At 56.3% G+C, this 15,692-nt stretch overlaps 3 protein-coding genes across 4 annotated transcripts; 2 read left to right on the forward strand and 1 right to left on the reverse strand.

The window, feature by feature from the left end:
• The first annotated feature begins 215 nt into the window (after positions 1-215).
• RHBDF1 (rhomboid 5 homolog 1) lies at positions 216-7,378 on the forward strand. Of its 2 annotated transcripts, XM_021709795.1 has the most exons (18): positions 237-356; positions 426-556; positions 787-894; positions 1,367-1,580; positions 1,945-2,154; positions 2,230-2,352; positions 2,425-2,582; positions 2,981-3,232; positions 3,314-3,425; positions 3,543-3,617; positions 3,704-3,865; positions 4,982-5,082; positions 5,220-5,283; positions 5,633-5,727; positions 5,946-6,021; positions 6,092-6,192; positions 6,316-6,469; positions 6,674-7,378. In XM_021709795.1, the coding sequence occupies exons 1-18, from the start codon at positions 240-242 to the stop codon at positions 7,091-7,093; spliced, it is 2,673 nt and encodes an 890-aa protein (XP_021565470.1). In that variant the 5' UTR covers positions 237-239; the 3' UTR covers positions 7,094-7,378. The 2 variants fall into 2 exon arrangements, with proteins under 2 accessions (XP_008050841.1, XP_021565470.1); XM_008052650.2 differs by lacking the exon at positions 787-894 and having other exon boundaries at positions 216-356.
• A 627-nt stretch (positions 7,379-8,005) lies between these two features.
• Positions 8,006-11,793, reverse strand: SNRNP25 (small nuclear ribonucleoprotein U11/U12 subunit 25). Its single transcript, XM_008052651.1, has 5 exons — positions 11,574-11,793; positions 9,714-9,804; positions 9,392-9,497; positions 8,706-8,780; positions 8,006-8,313 (listed from the first exon to the last, which is right to left on the reverse strand). Exons 1-5 carry the CDS (start codon positions 11,613-11,615, stop codon positions 8,256-8,258), a joined length of 372 nt encoding a protein of 123 aa, XP_008050842.1. The 5' UTR covers positions 11,616-11,793; the 3' UTR covers positions 8,006-8,255.
• A 233-nt stretch (positions 11,794-12,026) lies between these two features.
• On the forward strand, positions 12,027-14,779 carry POLR3K (RNA polymerase III subunit K; the record flags this gene model as incomplete). The annotated part of the gene is made up of 2 exons (XM_008052652.1): positions 12,027-12,164; positions 14,692-14,779. Coding segments are annotated over exons 1-2 (199 nt in total), but the record flags the coding sequence as incomplete, so codon positions are not given.
• Between the last annotated feature and the right edge of the window lie 913 nt (positions 14,780-15,692).

The following is a 15,692-nucleotide window of genomic DNA, read 5'->3' on the forward strand; positions in this document are numbered from 1 at the left end:
GTCTGTGGACCTAGGCTGTGCCAGCACTGTCTGGTGGGAATGAGCCGGGCAGGCTTAGAGCATGTTGGTGCTGAGCACACAGCAGGGCTCGGACAGCAGGAGCCACAGGTGGTTCGGTGGGGCTTATCACTGCTTCTCTCTCCTCCTGGGTCTGGGCCCAAACCTTCAGAGGTCTTGTCAGCACCGTTGTTACCGAGCAACACTCCACACCCCAGGCCTGGCTGGCTCCACCAGGAACCATGAGTGAGGCCCGCAGGGACAGCACCAGCAGTCTGCAGCGCAAGAAGCCTCCGTGGCTGAAGCTGGACATCCCAGCTGTGGTGCCCTTGGCAGCAGAGGAGCCCGGCTTCCTGCAGGTGGGCTCTGGTCTGCAGGGGCTGTGGGTGTGCCCTGCCCAGACCCTTCACTGTGACCCTGTTGCGCAGCCCCTGAGGCGCCAGGCCTTCCTGCGGAGTGTGAGCATGCCAGCTGAGGCGGTCCACGTCTCTTCGCCCCACCATGAGCCCCGGCGGCCAGTGCTGCAGCGCCAGATGTCCATCACACAGACCATCCGCAGGTATCATACTGCTTGACTGCTCTTCAGGGTGGGCTTGGGGGGCAGAGGCCAGTACACCGTGGCTGGGAATGGGACAGGGCCCCTCCTGGCTCAGCTGTCTTCTAGATCTCTGTCCCCGCATCCCCCAGTCTTCCTCCTGTTCCGGCACCGACCGCTGCCATCCCCTGTGCTCCCTCCAGCACTTACGATCTCCTTCTCTGTCTCTGCTATTCTGGTGCTCTGGCCTTCAGCAGCCGGCAAGTTCACTTTGGGCGTGTCCACACTCTGCCCCTCTTGGGAGCCCGGGCTGCCCGCAGGGCTCTCCCGCAGCGCCAGTCTCTCTCTTGGTCCCTGCTCAGGTACCTCGTGCAGGTCATGAGCGTGTCAGTGTTTTCCGGTGTGTGCATGGAATGTGGCCTCCTGGGAGCTGGGTAGCCCCTGGAACTTCTACTGGCAGATGCTGGCTTGTTTAATTTGCATGTCCAAGTGCTGTCGACAGCCTGCCTGGGCTGTGGTGTCCTTGGTTTTGGCTACCCAACCTCCCATAGGGTGAACGCTCAGCTCCCTCTCTGGACTCAGTGTCTCTCCCTCAACCCTGTGGGAAGCACTCTGGGCAAGGCCTGCACACTGTGATCTGGTAGAGTGTGGAGTTGGCTCCCTGTTGGGGGAGGGCCAGGACTGACATGACTTGTCCTCTGCATTGGACCTTGTCCCCTCGACCCCAGCCCCTGGAGTGGCAGGCACACCCACTGGGGAAGCATGCTGCCACTGAAGCCTCCGGTGTGGGAGGAGGCGAGCTGGCGGCACCTAGCTTAGTCCCTCCCATGCCAGGGGGACAGCTGACTGGTTTGGGGTCAGCAAGGACGGTGACAGTACCCAGAAGTGGCAGCGCAAGAGCATCCGGCACTGCAGCCAGCGCTATGGGAAGCTGAAGCCCCAAGTCATCCGGGAGCTGGACTTGCCCAGCCAGGACAACGTGTCACTGACCAGCACAGAGACGCCACCCCCGCTGTATGTGGGGCCGTGCCAGCTGGGCATGCAGAAGGTGCGCCTGCCTGCGGCTGCCTCCTGCACACCTCTCACTCTGCTTCTCTGGGAGGCCACAGTTTTCTTGGGGTCGCCTTCTCTGGGAGGGCAGTCAGTCCCACAGAGCCAACTGAGACTCTCCGGGAAGGGGTCTTTGGGATGGGGTCTGAATGGGAAAGCAGTGCAGAGGCACTGCCAGCAGGGGAGGGACCTCTTTTGGTGCTGGGGGTGGGGGCGATGCCCTTGTAGCTGTCCAGGGGCCCACGGGAACGAGGAGAGCAGCGGGTATGCGCTCTGTGTGAGGCGTGTGTGGGCCTGGGTGGGCGAGGAGCCCTTGTGGCGCTGACCCGCCCCTGACTTCAGCATCTCCTCCCCTCTGCCAGATCATAGACCCCCTTGCCCGCGGCCGGGCTTTCCGCGTGGCTGATGACACTGTGGATGGCCTGAGTGCCCCGCACACGCCCATCACACCAGGGGCTGCCTCCCTCTGCTCCTTCTCCAGCTCCCGCTCAGGTTTCAACCGGCTTCCCCGACGGCGCAAGCGCGAGTCAGTGGCCAAGATGAGCTTCCGGGCAGCTGCAGCCCTGGTGAAGGTAGGCGCGTGGGCCAAGGACGAGGGTGGGGGCCAGGCTGGCCGCCAGGTCCTGTGCTCACTTCCTCGCTCCCAGGGCCGCTCGGTTAGGGATGGCACGTTGCGCCGGGCGCCGCGGCGAAGCTTTACTCCTGCCAGCTTTCTGGAGGAAGACACGGCTGACTTCCCTGAGGAGCTGGACACATCCTTCTTTGCCCGGGTAAGAAGTGCCCAGGATGTCACTCTGTTCCCTCCATCCCTGTGTCCACTCTGACCTCACGTGTTTGCTCAGGAAGGTATCCTCCATGAGGAGCTGTCCACCTACCCAGATGAAGTTTTTGAGTCCCCATCGGAGGCAGCACTCAAGGACTGGGAGGAGACCCCAGAGCAGGCAGACCTCACGGGCGGGGCCCTGGAGCGCCGCGAGCTTGAGCGCAGCCACCTGATGCTGTGAGCGCGGGGCAGGAGGAGGGAGAGTTCTGGCTGTCCGAGTGAGGCTGGGGCACACGCCGTCTGGCGGCTACAGCAAAGGTCACCCGGCGGACTGGGAAGCCGGCCTGGCCGCCGTGGCTAGGAGGCCCTGGGCTGGGCATGACCTCAGTGTCCCCTGTTGGCTAATACTTGCCAGGGGCAGGGCCTCTGGTGGCACCAGCTGGCTCCTCCCCCGCGGGTTGCTCTTTACTGAAGAAGATGCTGGACGCGGGCTGTTACTCCTGCCGCTGGGCTGGGCAGAGACGGGCGTGTGTCCTGGTTCCCCCGGGAGGGTCAGCAGCGGGGTGAGGACTGGCGGGCGGGGGCGGGGGCGGGGCAGGCGACCCTGGGCAGAGGGGAACACGCGGCTCCCCCAGGCCCCTGGAGCGTGGCTGGCGGAAGCAGAAGGAGGGCGTGGCCCCGCAGCCCAAGGTGCGGCTGCGGCAGGAGGTGGTGAGCGCGGCCGGGCCCCGGCGGGGCCAGCGCATCGCGGTGCCCGTGCGCAAGCTCTTCGCCAGGGAGAAACGGCCGTACGGGCTGGGCATGGTGGGCCGGCTCACCAACCGCACCTACCGCAAGCGCATCGACAGCTACGTCAGGCGCCAGATCGAGGACATGGATGACCACAGGTGTGAGGGGGGCTGGGCGGGGGGCGCCCGGGCGGGGGTGGGGCCCGGCTGGGGACGCTCCGCTGACGCTGCGACCCGCAGGCCCTTCTTCACCTACTGGCTCACCTTCGTGCACTCGCTTGTCACTGTGCTGGCCGTGTGCATCTACGGCATCGCGCCCGTGGGCTTCTCGCAGCACGAGACGGTGGACTCGGTGAGTCTCCGCGCCCTCCTGGGCCCCGAGGAGTGAGTCCGAGTTCGGGACCCGCTCCTGCCCTGCTCTGAGGACGGGCCCGAGTGGGCCTGTCTGATCCGGCCCCCCACCTCGCAGGTGCTGCGGAACCGCGGGGTCTACGAGAACGTCAAGTACGTGCAGCAGGAGAACTTCTGGATCGGGCCCAGCTCGGTGAGGGCGGGGGGCGGAGCGCGGCGGGGGGCGGAGCGCGGCGGGCGGGCTGTCGGGGCGCGGCTGCATGTTCCTCACCCACGCAGGAGGCCCTCATCCACCTGGGCGCCAAGTTCTCGCCCTGCATGCGCCAAGACCCGCAGGTGCACAGCTTCATTCGCGCAGCGCGCGAGCGCGAGAAGCACTCAGCCTGCTGCGTGCGCAACGACCGGTCGGGCTGCGTGCAGACCTCCGAGGAGGAGTGCTCGGTGCGTTTCCTCTCGCGGATCCCGCCCTCTCTGTGCTGTGCGTGTTCGCTGTTACCGTGGGACTTCAGATAGGCCCAGCTAGCCGAGTTGTGTTTTACTCTCATCTTTGGCACATCGTACCTTTCTTTCCGATCCCATCTTTCTCCATTTCCTGGCCCCACAGATGATTTTTTTTTCTTAATTTGGCGCACTTTTTCAGCATGTGTCTTGTCCCCTAAGCAGTTTTTTTTTTGAGTTGGAGTCTCACTCTGTCACCCAGACTGGAGTGCAGTGGCCGCTCCCGGGCACCACATCCTCGACCTGCTGGGCTCCGGCGATCCTTCCGCCTCAGCCTTCCGAGTAGCCAGAATTACAGGCGCACTACCACACCCGGCTGATTTTTTGATTTTATTGTAGAGATGAGGTCTCACCTGCCCAGGCGGGTCTCGAACCCATGGGCTCAGGCAATCCACTCACTTCAGCCTCCCAAAGGCACGGGATCACAGGTTGAGCCACCGAGCAGCAGTTTAAAAAAAAAAAGATTCATCCAGGCTGGGTGCAGTGACTCACGCCTATAATCCTAGCACTTTGGGAGGCCAAGGTGAGAGGATTGCCTGATGAGCCCAGGGGTTCGAGAACAGCCTGGGCAATTTGGCAAGACCTCATCTATACAACAATTCAAAACATTTCCTGGGCGTGGTGGCGCATGCCTGTAGTTCCAGCTACTTGGAAGGCTGAGGTAGAAGGATCGCCTTAGCCTAGCAGGTTGAGGCTGCAGTGGCCGTGAGCGTGCCACTGCACTCCAGCTTGAGCGACAGTGTGAGACTCCAACTCAAAAAAAAAACTCATCCAAGCTTTTATAACATTATCTTATACATAAGTGTCATAGTTTATGCCAGTTCCATGATTTAGGATACAGAGGTTGTTTCCAATTTTAAGCTAATAGGAATTATGCTGCTGAACCTGTAAGAAATGGGTGTGCATTTCAGGAGTGCTAATTTATAGAGGCTAAGTAGTCACATTGGAGAGTAGGCCTCAGGGGCTTTGTCTTTGATTCCTGACTCCTTTAGCCCCCATGTTGCCCTGACTGAACTGAGCAAGGGGAGGGCTGACCAGAGGCTTTGTCCCCATCCTCAGTCCACGCTGGCAGTGTGGGTGAAGTGGCCCATCCATCCCAGTGCCCCAGACCTTGCTGGCCACAAGAGACAGTTTGGTTCTGTCTGCCACCAGGATCCCAGGTCAGTCCTGGTACTACTCTCTTACTTGCTTTTGCCCAGCCTTCCTGGGGGGGTGTGATGGAGAGGGTGAGTTGGGTGGAAAGGTACCGATGCTAGGGGCTTGAAGCAGTGTCCTACCACGTGCCTGCCTCATGCAGGGTGTGTGATGAACCCTCTTCTGAAGACCCCCACGAGTGGCCAGAAGACATCACCAAGTGGCCGGTGAGTTGGGAAGTCACCCTTGTCATGAGGGGGAAGAAGCCACACCCCACCCATTTGTGATGGCAGATACTCGTGTGGTGGGACCAACTGTTTTCAGATGCCACGCCACTGCCTGCCCCTCTGAGCATGTGGTCAAAGCAAGAGAACTAGGAGACGTGGTAGGCCAAATGCCACCATTCCAGCTTGGCTGATGGCTCTGCTGAGGCTCAGGGTGTGGTGGTCTGCTTGCCACCGAGGAAGGCCTGCCTTCTACCTTATGAACCTGCCTGTCTTGGCCTTGACCCCTGAAGGTGTGTGGGGCAGAGGGTTGGGGAGGCCCTGACCCAGGGTGTCCCTATTTGCGACCCAGATCTGCACCAAAAACAGTGCTGGGAACCACACCAACCATCCTCACATGGACTGTGTCATCACGGGCAGACCCTGCTGCATCGGCACCAAGGGCAGGTAGGTGTGGGAGTGCCTGTGTGTGGTGCAGCTGTTTCCTGGGCTGTGCTCTTCTTACCAAGTCCTGAAATGACCTAGCAGCCAAGGGGTATGGGGCGAGAAGGGATCTGGACTTACCCAGGGCCAAAGTGGACAGGTGGGGCTGAAACCCACCCCTGGGCCCCAGCAGTCCCCTTCTAGAGTGGCACCTTCCACCAAGCCCTGGCCTGAACTTCCAGGTGTGAGATCACCTCCCGGGAGTACTGTGACTTCATGAGGGGCTACTTCCACGAGGAGGCCACACTCTGCTCTCAGGTAACCCTTCGGGATTAGCATCCTTCCCCTCCCCCAGCAACTGTGGCTGCTGATGTGCCATTCTGCACAGGTGCACTGCATGGATGACGTGTGTGGGCTCCTACCTTTCCTCAACCCTGAGGTGCCTGACCAGTTCTACCGCCTGTGGCTGTCCCTCTTCCTGCACGCAGGGCAAGTGACACTGTGGGCTGACTGGGTGGCCTCGGGGATCCCAGGAGGAGCGACCGGTTGAGGGGCAGAGAAGTCACTTTTCCTCCTGAGTGCTTCCCCACTTCCACCCACCTCTGCCCACAGGATCCTGCACTGCCTGGTGTCCGTGTGCTTCCAGATGACTGTCCTGAGGGACCTGGAGAAGCTGGCAGGCTGGCACCGCATTGCCATCATCTACTTGCTGAGTGGTGTCACTGGCAACTTGGCCAGTGCTATCTTTCTGCCCTACCGGGCAGAGGTAAGGTTGCCCGCAGGGTGGGGACCTTCCCATGTGTACCAGGGGCCTGGTGCGAATGCATCTCCACAGTGCCCACCCTGGGAGCAGATCCACTTAGCTCCTTGGTCCTGACTCGCCCTGGGCCCTGGGAAGTGGGAGATGAGGCCTTGGGCCCAGGGGGCCTGCTCAGACCATCTGACTCACAGCCACCTATATCACTCACAGGTGGGCCCGGCTGGCTCACAGTTTGGCATCCTAGCCTGCCTCTTTGTGGAGCTCTTCCAGAGCTGGCAGATCCTGGCACGGCCCTGGCGCGCCTTCTTCAAGCTGCTAGCTGTGGTGCTCTTCCTCTTCACCTTTGGGCTGCTGCCCTGGATCGACAACTTCGCCCACATCTCGGGCTTCATCAGTGGCCTCTTCCTCTCCTTTGCCTTCCTGCCCTACATCAGCTTCGGCAAGTTTGACCTGTACCGCAAGCGCTGCCAGATCATCGTCTTTCAGGTGGTCTTCTTGGGCCTCCTGGCTGGCCTGGTAGTCCTTTTCTACTTCTATCCTGTGCGCTGTGAGTGGTGCGAGTTCCTCACCTGCATCCCCTTCACTGACAAGTTCTGTGAGAAGTATGAACTGGATGCCCAGCTCCACTGAGCAGGCCACAGATACCAGCAGCAACAGGCACCAGCGTGGCCACAGCCAGCCAGACAGCCATGGCGCCATCCTTAGCCTCAAAGGCCTGTGGACTCACCCGCTGCACGTGGGGACTGGCCTGCTGCCTATATGCAGACCTCTTGTGCCTTGTTCACTTCTGTTGAACCCCATACTGCTGGGCATTTCCTACATGAGTTCCTGTGATAACCTTCTAACTAGTCTCTTGACGACCACCTCGTGTGGCCAATAAATGGACCGGGAGCGTTTTAGCTGCCACTAACTTGACCAGGGCTTCTTCATGCTTGGTTTCTGGCTGGGGGCTGTGGAGGGAGGTCCTGCTGGCCCCTGGCCTCCAACTCACAATTGCCCAGGGCAGGAAACTAAGTGTCTGTTGCAGCCACCAGCTCTTTCGCCTCCCAATGAAGTGCTCTGGTCAGGTAGGCACACCTAGCTTCCCTCCCAGAGTGGCTGGTAGCTGATGCTGTGACAAGGACCTAGGGATGTGCTGTCACTTTGCCCCCCCATGCCTAGCAGCACCAGTCTCCACCACATGCCGCCTTCCCTTCTCCAGAGCCTGGTGAAGGCACCGCTGCAGGTGAACTCTATGGGCTGGGGCTGAGGCTGACGGCCCATCCGAGTCTACACTACACGTTCGCTTCCCCTGTAAGCTCAAGAACATAGGCCTTTGTTTCCCCACAAATAGAAACAGAATGCTAGCTGCTCTACTTTTATTCCCTCCTTGCTGTGGAAATCATGGCAATAGTTGTGTGATTTGGGGAGTGGTGTGGCCACAGGGCTCAGGTGTGGCATCTTGGACTTTAGTACCTTCCTGCACCAGTTCTCTCCCCTCACTTCTGCTCTGTGATAAAGCAGCCTCAGACCCTCCTACCCAGGGTACTCTGGCTTTTTGACTTTTCAAATTAAGAAGCAAACAGGTTTATTCTGGTTAGTCTCAGGCCAAGTACACAGGAAAGAATGGTGCATTGGTTCACTCTGTCTTAGTCCTGAGGGCCTCAAGGTTCATGCTGAGTTTCCACTGGACACACCTGGGGTGAAGACACCTTGACATCCTTTCTGTGAAAGGGGAACAATGACTCGAGGACTCCATCCTGCTAGGGAGAGGCTTGACCACCAGTGAATAGAGCTGTTGTTATCTGGAGCTTCACTTTTGCCTCAGCTTTTTGATAAAGGAAACCTCATCCCGATTGCGGATGCCATAACTGAAAAAGAAGGAAAGGTGTATGATGTCTGACCTACAAACGTAGACATCTGTGACTACCCACCTGAAGCCTGTGAGGGACCAAGCAAAACAACAGGTGGGGATGAGTGTGGCATCCAGAAAGGCCAGGAGGTGGCAGTGGCCATCCTCCCAAAGATGCACACGGCACTGGTCCCTGTGGTAGGGCAGCCTCTTGACTTCCATGCCCACTCTCATCTTCTTCCTCCTGCTTGTGCAGCCCTGACAGCAGGACTTCTGGCTGCTGCTCTGCCTGCCACTCTCCTAGTGGGGAGGGCCCCAAGAAAGCTGCTTGTAGGTATTGCCTCCCAGGAGGGGGCTGCAGCCTCCTGCAGCATGGGGGACTAGAGGGTTCAAGATGTGGCCTGCACTTACTCTCGAAGCTTCTTCCTGTCTTCTGTGAGCTTCTCTCCTGCGGAGGTCAGATGATATGTTCTCCACACATAGGACCTGTACAGAGGGGCTCAGGTAAACCACAGGCCCCAAGCAGAGTGAGGTCAGTGGCTGTCCAAGACGGGGGCTTGTGGTATCTGGCCCTATGGGGCCTGATGAAGTTGTCCTCCCTTCTGGGCTTTTCTCCTGTACAATGTGTGCATCAGGCTCGAGGCAGCTGCAAGGAGGCACTGCTCTCAAAGGGCTGTATGGGGTGGGTAGGCCAAACATATCTTGCTAATGCAGTAGGTGATAGTGCTAAGACTCAGTTAACAGGACCCTTGAGCCAATAGGAGTGAAGGCTGACAGCATCCAGGTAAGGAGGAGATGGGAGCCACTGGCAGGTGCACCATCCATAACTAGGGAGGCCACTTTTAGACACACTGAAAATGCCCTCAGGTGTTCCCAAGCATAGATATCCATTCCCCCTTGAGAGGGGTAATGTAGATGAAGGAGCCAATATGTCTAGAAAGAATAGCTAAGGCAGGGGTCCCAGGCACAGCACCCACCCTGTCAGAACCCTCATCACTTCAGTGGTGATATTCTCACATGGAGCTGGGAGCTACTTCCCTGTAGTGCCGCACCAGTCCCAGAAGGGGCTACAAGGATGGAGCTGCTGCTCTGCTTACCAGCTGATGTGCTGAATGCCCCCTTCACGCTCTTGCTTGAGCTGCACGTATCTCTGAATGGCCTTCTTCAGGTCCAGGACTGTGGCATTCTGTACTACAACCACGGCTGTGAATGGACACGGATAGGAGAAGATCCACGGTGGGAACCCACAGCCACAGCCTCAGGAACTCAGAAGCTCTGTTCTGTTGGGTAGGGAAGGTCTGTGGCTACCCCAGCACCGTGGGTATGGTCTGTGAGTTTCTCACTGACCAGCCCTGCTAACATCTTCCTCCCTATGAAAGCACAGGCCATGTGGCGTCAGTGGTGGAGGGTGGCACTTACGCATGACTTCTCCATCCATCTTGCACACTCGGACTGTCATTGCTTGGCCATACTCCAATGCTATTTGGGAATTGACCTCTTCCAAAGTAACCTAGAAAAAAACAAAAGTGGTAGTGGGAACCCTAAACAACAACAAGGAAGAACAAGCTGATAGTGACCAAAAAGTGGTGCTCCATTTTATGAGGGGCAAGGAAGAGAAGGGGCTCTTGCCTATCTGTTAGGGTTTCCCACTTTTACAGCATCCCAGTCTCATGGTCCACCTACATTTTTAATCTCCAAAGTGTCCAGAGTCTCTCGGGAAAGAGGTGCAAGCCAACAGGCAGGTGAATTCACGTAAGGATCACCCCCAGGGGCTGGATCAGGGCACACATGGCCTGTCAGTTCACGCTGAGAGTCTCTGATCACTAGGATCCAGGCCAGAGCCCTATGACCTGGTTAAGGTGGATGCGCAAAATCTACCAGGGCACCCAAAAAACATCAATGATTATTGATATTTTATTTATTTATTTATTATTATTTTTTGAGTCAGAATCTCTCTCTGTTGCCCAGGCTGGAGTGTGGTGGCACACTCATGGCTACCCCAGCCTCAACCTGTTCAGGCGATTCTTTAGCCTCATCCATCCACATAGCTGGAACTCCAGGCCTGCCCTACCACGTCCAGCTAATTTTTTGATATACTGTAGAGACAAGCCCTCACCAAGTTGCCCGGGCTGGTCTTGAACCCGCAGGCTCAGGCAATTCTCTCGCCTCGGCCTCCCAAAGTGCTGGGATTACAGGCTGAGCCACCCAGCCACCATCCACCCTTGAGGCTACATGGCCTGTGCTATCACAGGGAGGAAGATGTTAGCAGGGCTGGTGAGAGAGAAACTCACAGGCCATGCCCGAGGTTCTGGGGTAGCCACAGACTTACCCTACCCAACAGAACAGAGCTTGAAAGAGCTTCTGAGTTCCCCTCAGAATTTATTTTATTTATTTATTTAAATAAATCATTTTTATTTATTTATTTAAATAAATCATTTTTATTTATTTATTTAATAAACAAAATAGGCTGGGTGCCGTGGCTCATGCCTGTAACCCCAGCACTTTGGGAGGCAGAGGCGAGAGGATTGCCTGAACCCACGGGTTCGAGACCAGCCTGGGCAACTTGGTGAGACCTCCTCTCTCAAGTATATCAAAAAATTAGCCGGGTGTGGTAGCGCATGTCTAGTTCCCGCTGCTTGGAGGGCGGAGGCGGAAGGATCGCCTGAGCCCAGGAGGTCGAGGCTGTGGTGGCTGTGAGCATACCATTGCACTCCAGCCGGGCGACAGACTCCGACTCCAAAAAAAAATTTTTTTTTTTTAAGAGTCGGGTTCTTGCTATGTTCAGGTTTATCTCAAACTTCTGGCTGCAAGTGATCCTGCCGTCTTGGTCTCCCAAAGTGCTGGGATTACAGGCGTGAGTCACGACACCCGGCCACTAACTTCCAAGAATATTAGATTTATGTTATTTATCCCGACTAGAGAGATTTCTAGTGCTCCTTTAAATTCCGTGGCCTCGGCGGGTGCCTGGCTAGCCCTACCCAAGGTCCGGCCCAGGTTAGGGCTCTTGGTTACGCCCAGGCCCTCGGCCGCGCCTTCATCAGCACCTTCAGGTTCGCCCGCGCCCCCAGCAGCACCTTAGAGGTCGGCCCGCGCCCCCCATGGGCACCTTCGGGGCAATTCGCGCTCCAATCAGCACCTTCAAGTTCGCCCGCGCCCCCACGAGCAGCTCCGGGGTCGGCCCGCGCCCCTCATCGGTACCTCCGGGATGCGTCCGCGCGCCATTTGCCACCTTCAGGGCCCAGCCGCCTCCCCAGCCCCGCCCTCCCAGCCCGCGCGCACCTGGATGGGCAGATCGCAGAGCAGCGGGTCCTGCACCACCATGGCGAGACCCTCCTGGAACACGTCCACCGCTTCGGAGTGCGGCAGCGCCTCTTCCTCGTCCTCATCGTCCTCCTGGGCCTCGGACCGGCTCACCGCCTCCGCCGCCTCCAGGGCCGCCGGCAGCAGCCGCCCTCGGCGGGCCCCGGACCGCGCGTGAGAGGAGAAGCGCGCACGCGCAGGAGCTGCGGCCCGCCCCGGCGAGCCAGCTCAGCCACTGGTGCGCCGCGGGGACGGGCGACCGCCAGGGCCAACAAGAAGTGCGGGACCGCCTCCCGCGGGGCTGGCTGGGGCGCAAAGTCGGCGGGTCTGTTGGTTGGGTGGGGGCGGGACGTCTGCTAGGGCCAATGGGAGCTCGGGCGGACGGCACGTCACCGCCCAGCGGCCACCGCGGCTCCGGGGGGAGCCGCCGAGACCCGGAACCTGCGGGCGTCGGGGGCGATGCTGCTCTTCTGTCCCGGCTGCGGGAACGGGCTGATCGTAGAAGAGGGACAGCGCTGCCACCGCTTCGCCTGCAACACGTGCCCCTATGTGCACAACATCACTCGCAAGGTGGGATCCCGGGGCCGGCGCCGGCCGCGGGCGCCTCTCGCGGGCCTCTTGCTCCACCCGACGGCAGGATGATCCCACCGGCCACGGCATCGGCCTCTGTCCGCTCTTTCTCTGTCACGCCTGTAGGTCGGCGGCAGGGCCTGCGGGTCTTAACTTCGAATTCGCCCGGAATTCAGCCGTTTCTCACCCCACGGCCAGGCCGTAGCTCGCCTTCCCCACCGCGCTCACCGCGGTCACTCCCCCCGAGCTATTGCAGCTACCGCCCCTGGGCTACTGTGTCCACTTCCCCTGGATTATTGCGGTCACCTTCCCTGGGCTCTTGCGCTCACGTCCTCGTCGAGCCTCCTGCTCCCGCGCCTGCACCCTTCGCTGTGTTCGAAACAGTGGCCAGAGAGAGATTGTTAAAGCCTCGTCAGATAGAGTTCGTGCTGTGCCCAAGAACCCTCAGCGGAGTCCCAACGCACTCAGAGTAAATGCCAGAGTTCTCCCAGAGCTGACCCGGCTCTGACACTGACCCTTTTCAAACTTGCTTTTCCGATCTTGAGTCCTGATGCTCTTCCTGTTGCTCTTTCGCCCAATAACACCGGCCTCCTGGAGGAGGTCCCATTGCACACATGGTGCCACGAGGGCCTTTGGACATATTATTTTGTCAGGTTCTTTCTTCCCCTAGATAGCTACCTATTCCGTCTTGGATTTTTTTGGGGGGGAGGGTCGGAATGTCACTCTTGCTCAGGCTGGAGTGCAGTGGCACGCTCATGGCTACCGCAGCCTCGACCTGCTGGGCTCTGGCGATCCTTCCGCCTCAGCCTTCCAAGTAGCTGGAACTACAGGCGCGGGCTACCATGCCTGGCTAATTTTTTGATTTATTGTAGAGATGAGATCTCACCAAGTTGCCCAGGTTGGTCTTGAACCCGTGTGCTCAGGCAATCCTCTCATCTTGGCCTCCCAAAGTGCTTGAGCCACCGTGCCCGGCCTGTCTTGTCTTAATATTTATACGATTCTCCTATTTTAAATTACATTCTCTCCTTCCAATGTATCCTCCCTCCTTCCTTGTGTTTTTTCCAGAGGACTCATTACCTTTTAATATATCATGTACTTCTCTTATGTGCTTTATTTAAATTAGGCCATAAGGTCTAGGAGGGCAGGGGTTTTTCTGTTTTGCTTCCTTCTGTGTTCTATTCTGAATACTTAAAATAAAACCTAGAATGCAGTAGGTGTTCAATTAGCAAATAATATACACTGTATTATTATAATATGTTATTTTCCCTTGATTATACATCTTTACTTTTTAGAATACCTTTCATTTTTGGAAGTTAGAGCATATTGGTGCTACCTCATTCTTTTTTTTTTTTGAATTGGAGTCTCACTCTGTCACCCAGGCTGGAGTGCAGTGGCCGCTTCCGGCCACTGCAGCCTCGACCTTCTGGGCTCCGCGATCTTTCCACCTCAGCCTTCCAAGTAGCTGAAACTACAGATGCGTGCTACCACACCCGGCTAATTTTTTTGATTTATTGTAGATATGCAGTCTCGCCAAGTTGCCTGGGTGGGTCTCGAACCCACGGGCTCATGCAATCCACTCATCTCAGCCTCCTAAAGCGCTGGGATTACAGGCTGAGCCACTGAGCCCTGCTGGTGCTACCTCATTCTTAATGTTTGCGTACTACTCCACCTTGCGGTTGTGTTGTGTGTGTTTAGAGTCTGAAACTATGGGCAGAGTGAACTCTTGAAATTTCAAGGCTATCTGATGAAACTCATGAAAGAAGTCATGTGTGACCTATTTTGAAAGTTCTCTGTCTGGGGATTAGTGGTTGGGATACTTAGTGTAGTGCTTTCTCCAATCTTTGTAGAGACTTTATTTATTTATTTTTATGGTCAGATCTTTATTTAAATATCAAATCTGCCAACTTAGTGTTTTCCACCAACTTGGGGAGTAGAAACCTTTACGGGTTTCACAATCTTTTGCTTAGGTGCTGCCTTTGTGGGCGCCTTAGCAGTAGCCATGGCAGTCTTTTTAGATGCTTGCTTAGCCTTTTTTGCTTCCTTAGCAGCCCTGATAGCTTGTTCTTGTTGAGCCTTTCTAACTTCAGGTTTCTGATTCCTCTTGGCCATTATATCAGCAAGAGATGCACCAGTAAGGTCTCACTCTGTCACCCAGGCTGGAGTGCAATGGTGGGATCATAGCTCACTGTAACTTTGAACACCTAGGCTCCAGTCACTCCCCTGCCTTGGACTCCCAAAGGGCTGGGAATACAGACATAAGCCACTGTGCCTGGCCCAGTCTTTGTTGTAGGGAAGCTCTGACAGCTGAATCTCTGTGTTCTACTTGGGGGACAACCCAATCATGGATCTTGTAAATTCCAATGAATTCTGCCACTCTGTGAGAGCAGGGACTTTGTTTTCATTTGGGATATCTCCAATCTTTGTTGATGGAAGAGTCTAGGAGACACTTGAAGGCAGTTTTGACTTGATAGCCCAGGTTTGTATCATCCAATTACTTGAAGTCTGAAGGTTTGTTTTTGTTTGTTAGGTAACAAATCGGAAGTATCCAAAGCTGAAAGAAGTGGATGATGTGCTTGGGGGAGCAGCTGCCTGGGAGAATGTTGACTCTACTGCAGGTGAGAAGGAAACCCTTTTCTGTTATTGAGCTGTGGATAATTAAGAGCCTGCTGACCATGGCAGAGGCTATGATTCTTGTATGATATATACTATGTACTTATTTGATGTAGGCTTCTACATAGCCTGCAGAATAAAATGTTTTCTTCTTTAATGATTTGTTATGATTTGTATTTGTTATTATTTAATAATTTGTTAAACGATATTGGTAGAAGCCCTGGAGTCATACAGGCCTGTTCTCAGGGCAGCTTCTTAGTATTGTAGGACCTTGGTTGGTTCTCTTGACTTCTCTGAGGCTAATTCATACTCATAGGTTGTGAGAGCATAAAGTGAGTTATACTGTGCTTGGTATATAAGAGGCACTCAACAGGTGGTAGTTCTGATGATGGCAGCAATGATTATAGTAATGAAAATCAGAGTCCAGGACCAGGTGCAGTGGCTCACACTTGTAATCCCAACACTTTGAGAGGCAAGGTGGAAGGATTGCTTGAGCCCAGGGTTTTGCGATCAGCCTGGGCAACATAGTGAAGTTGTGTCTCTACAAAAAAATTGAACAACTAGCCAGGTGTGGTGGTGTGTGCCTGTAATCCTAGCTACTCAGGAGACTGAGTTGGGAGGATCCCTTTGTAGCAGGAAAAATAAAGAGATCATGACACCAAGACTATTATAGGAAGTGGCACATTATTATGCTGGCTAGCACAGTGGGCCGAGAATTTCATGCATCCAAGTCAAGCTCGAGCACCCCAGAACAGGAGACGTGGGGTCTTATACCCTCGTTTAGGTAAGGGAGGGGGGTTGTGTTGAGTGAGTACATACTTCCTTTGGAATCTTACAAGGTTGTGCTCAGCAAAATCAGATTATTTTTTTTTTTTTGAGTTGGAGTCTCACTCTGTCACCCAGACTGGAGTGCAGTGG

Source organism: Carlito syrichta, unplaced genomic scaffold (genome assembly GCF_000164805.1).
Source record: "Carlito syrichta isolate Samal-C Ts95f unplaced genomic scaffold, Tarsius_syrichta-2.0.1 Scaffold286965, whole genome shotgun sequence".
In the NCBI taxonomy this organism is placed as follows: Eukaryota; Metazoa; Chordata; class Mammalia; order Primates; family Tarsiidae; genus Carlito; species Carlito syrichta.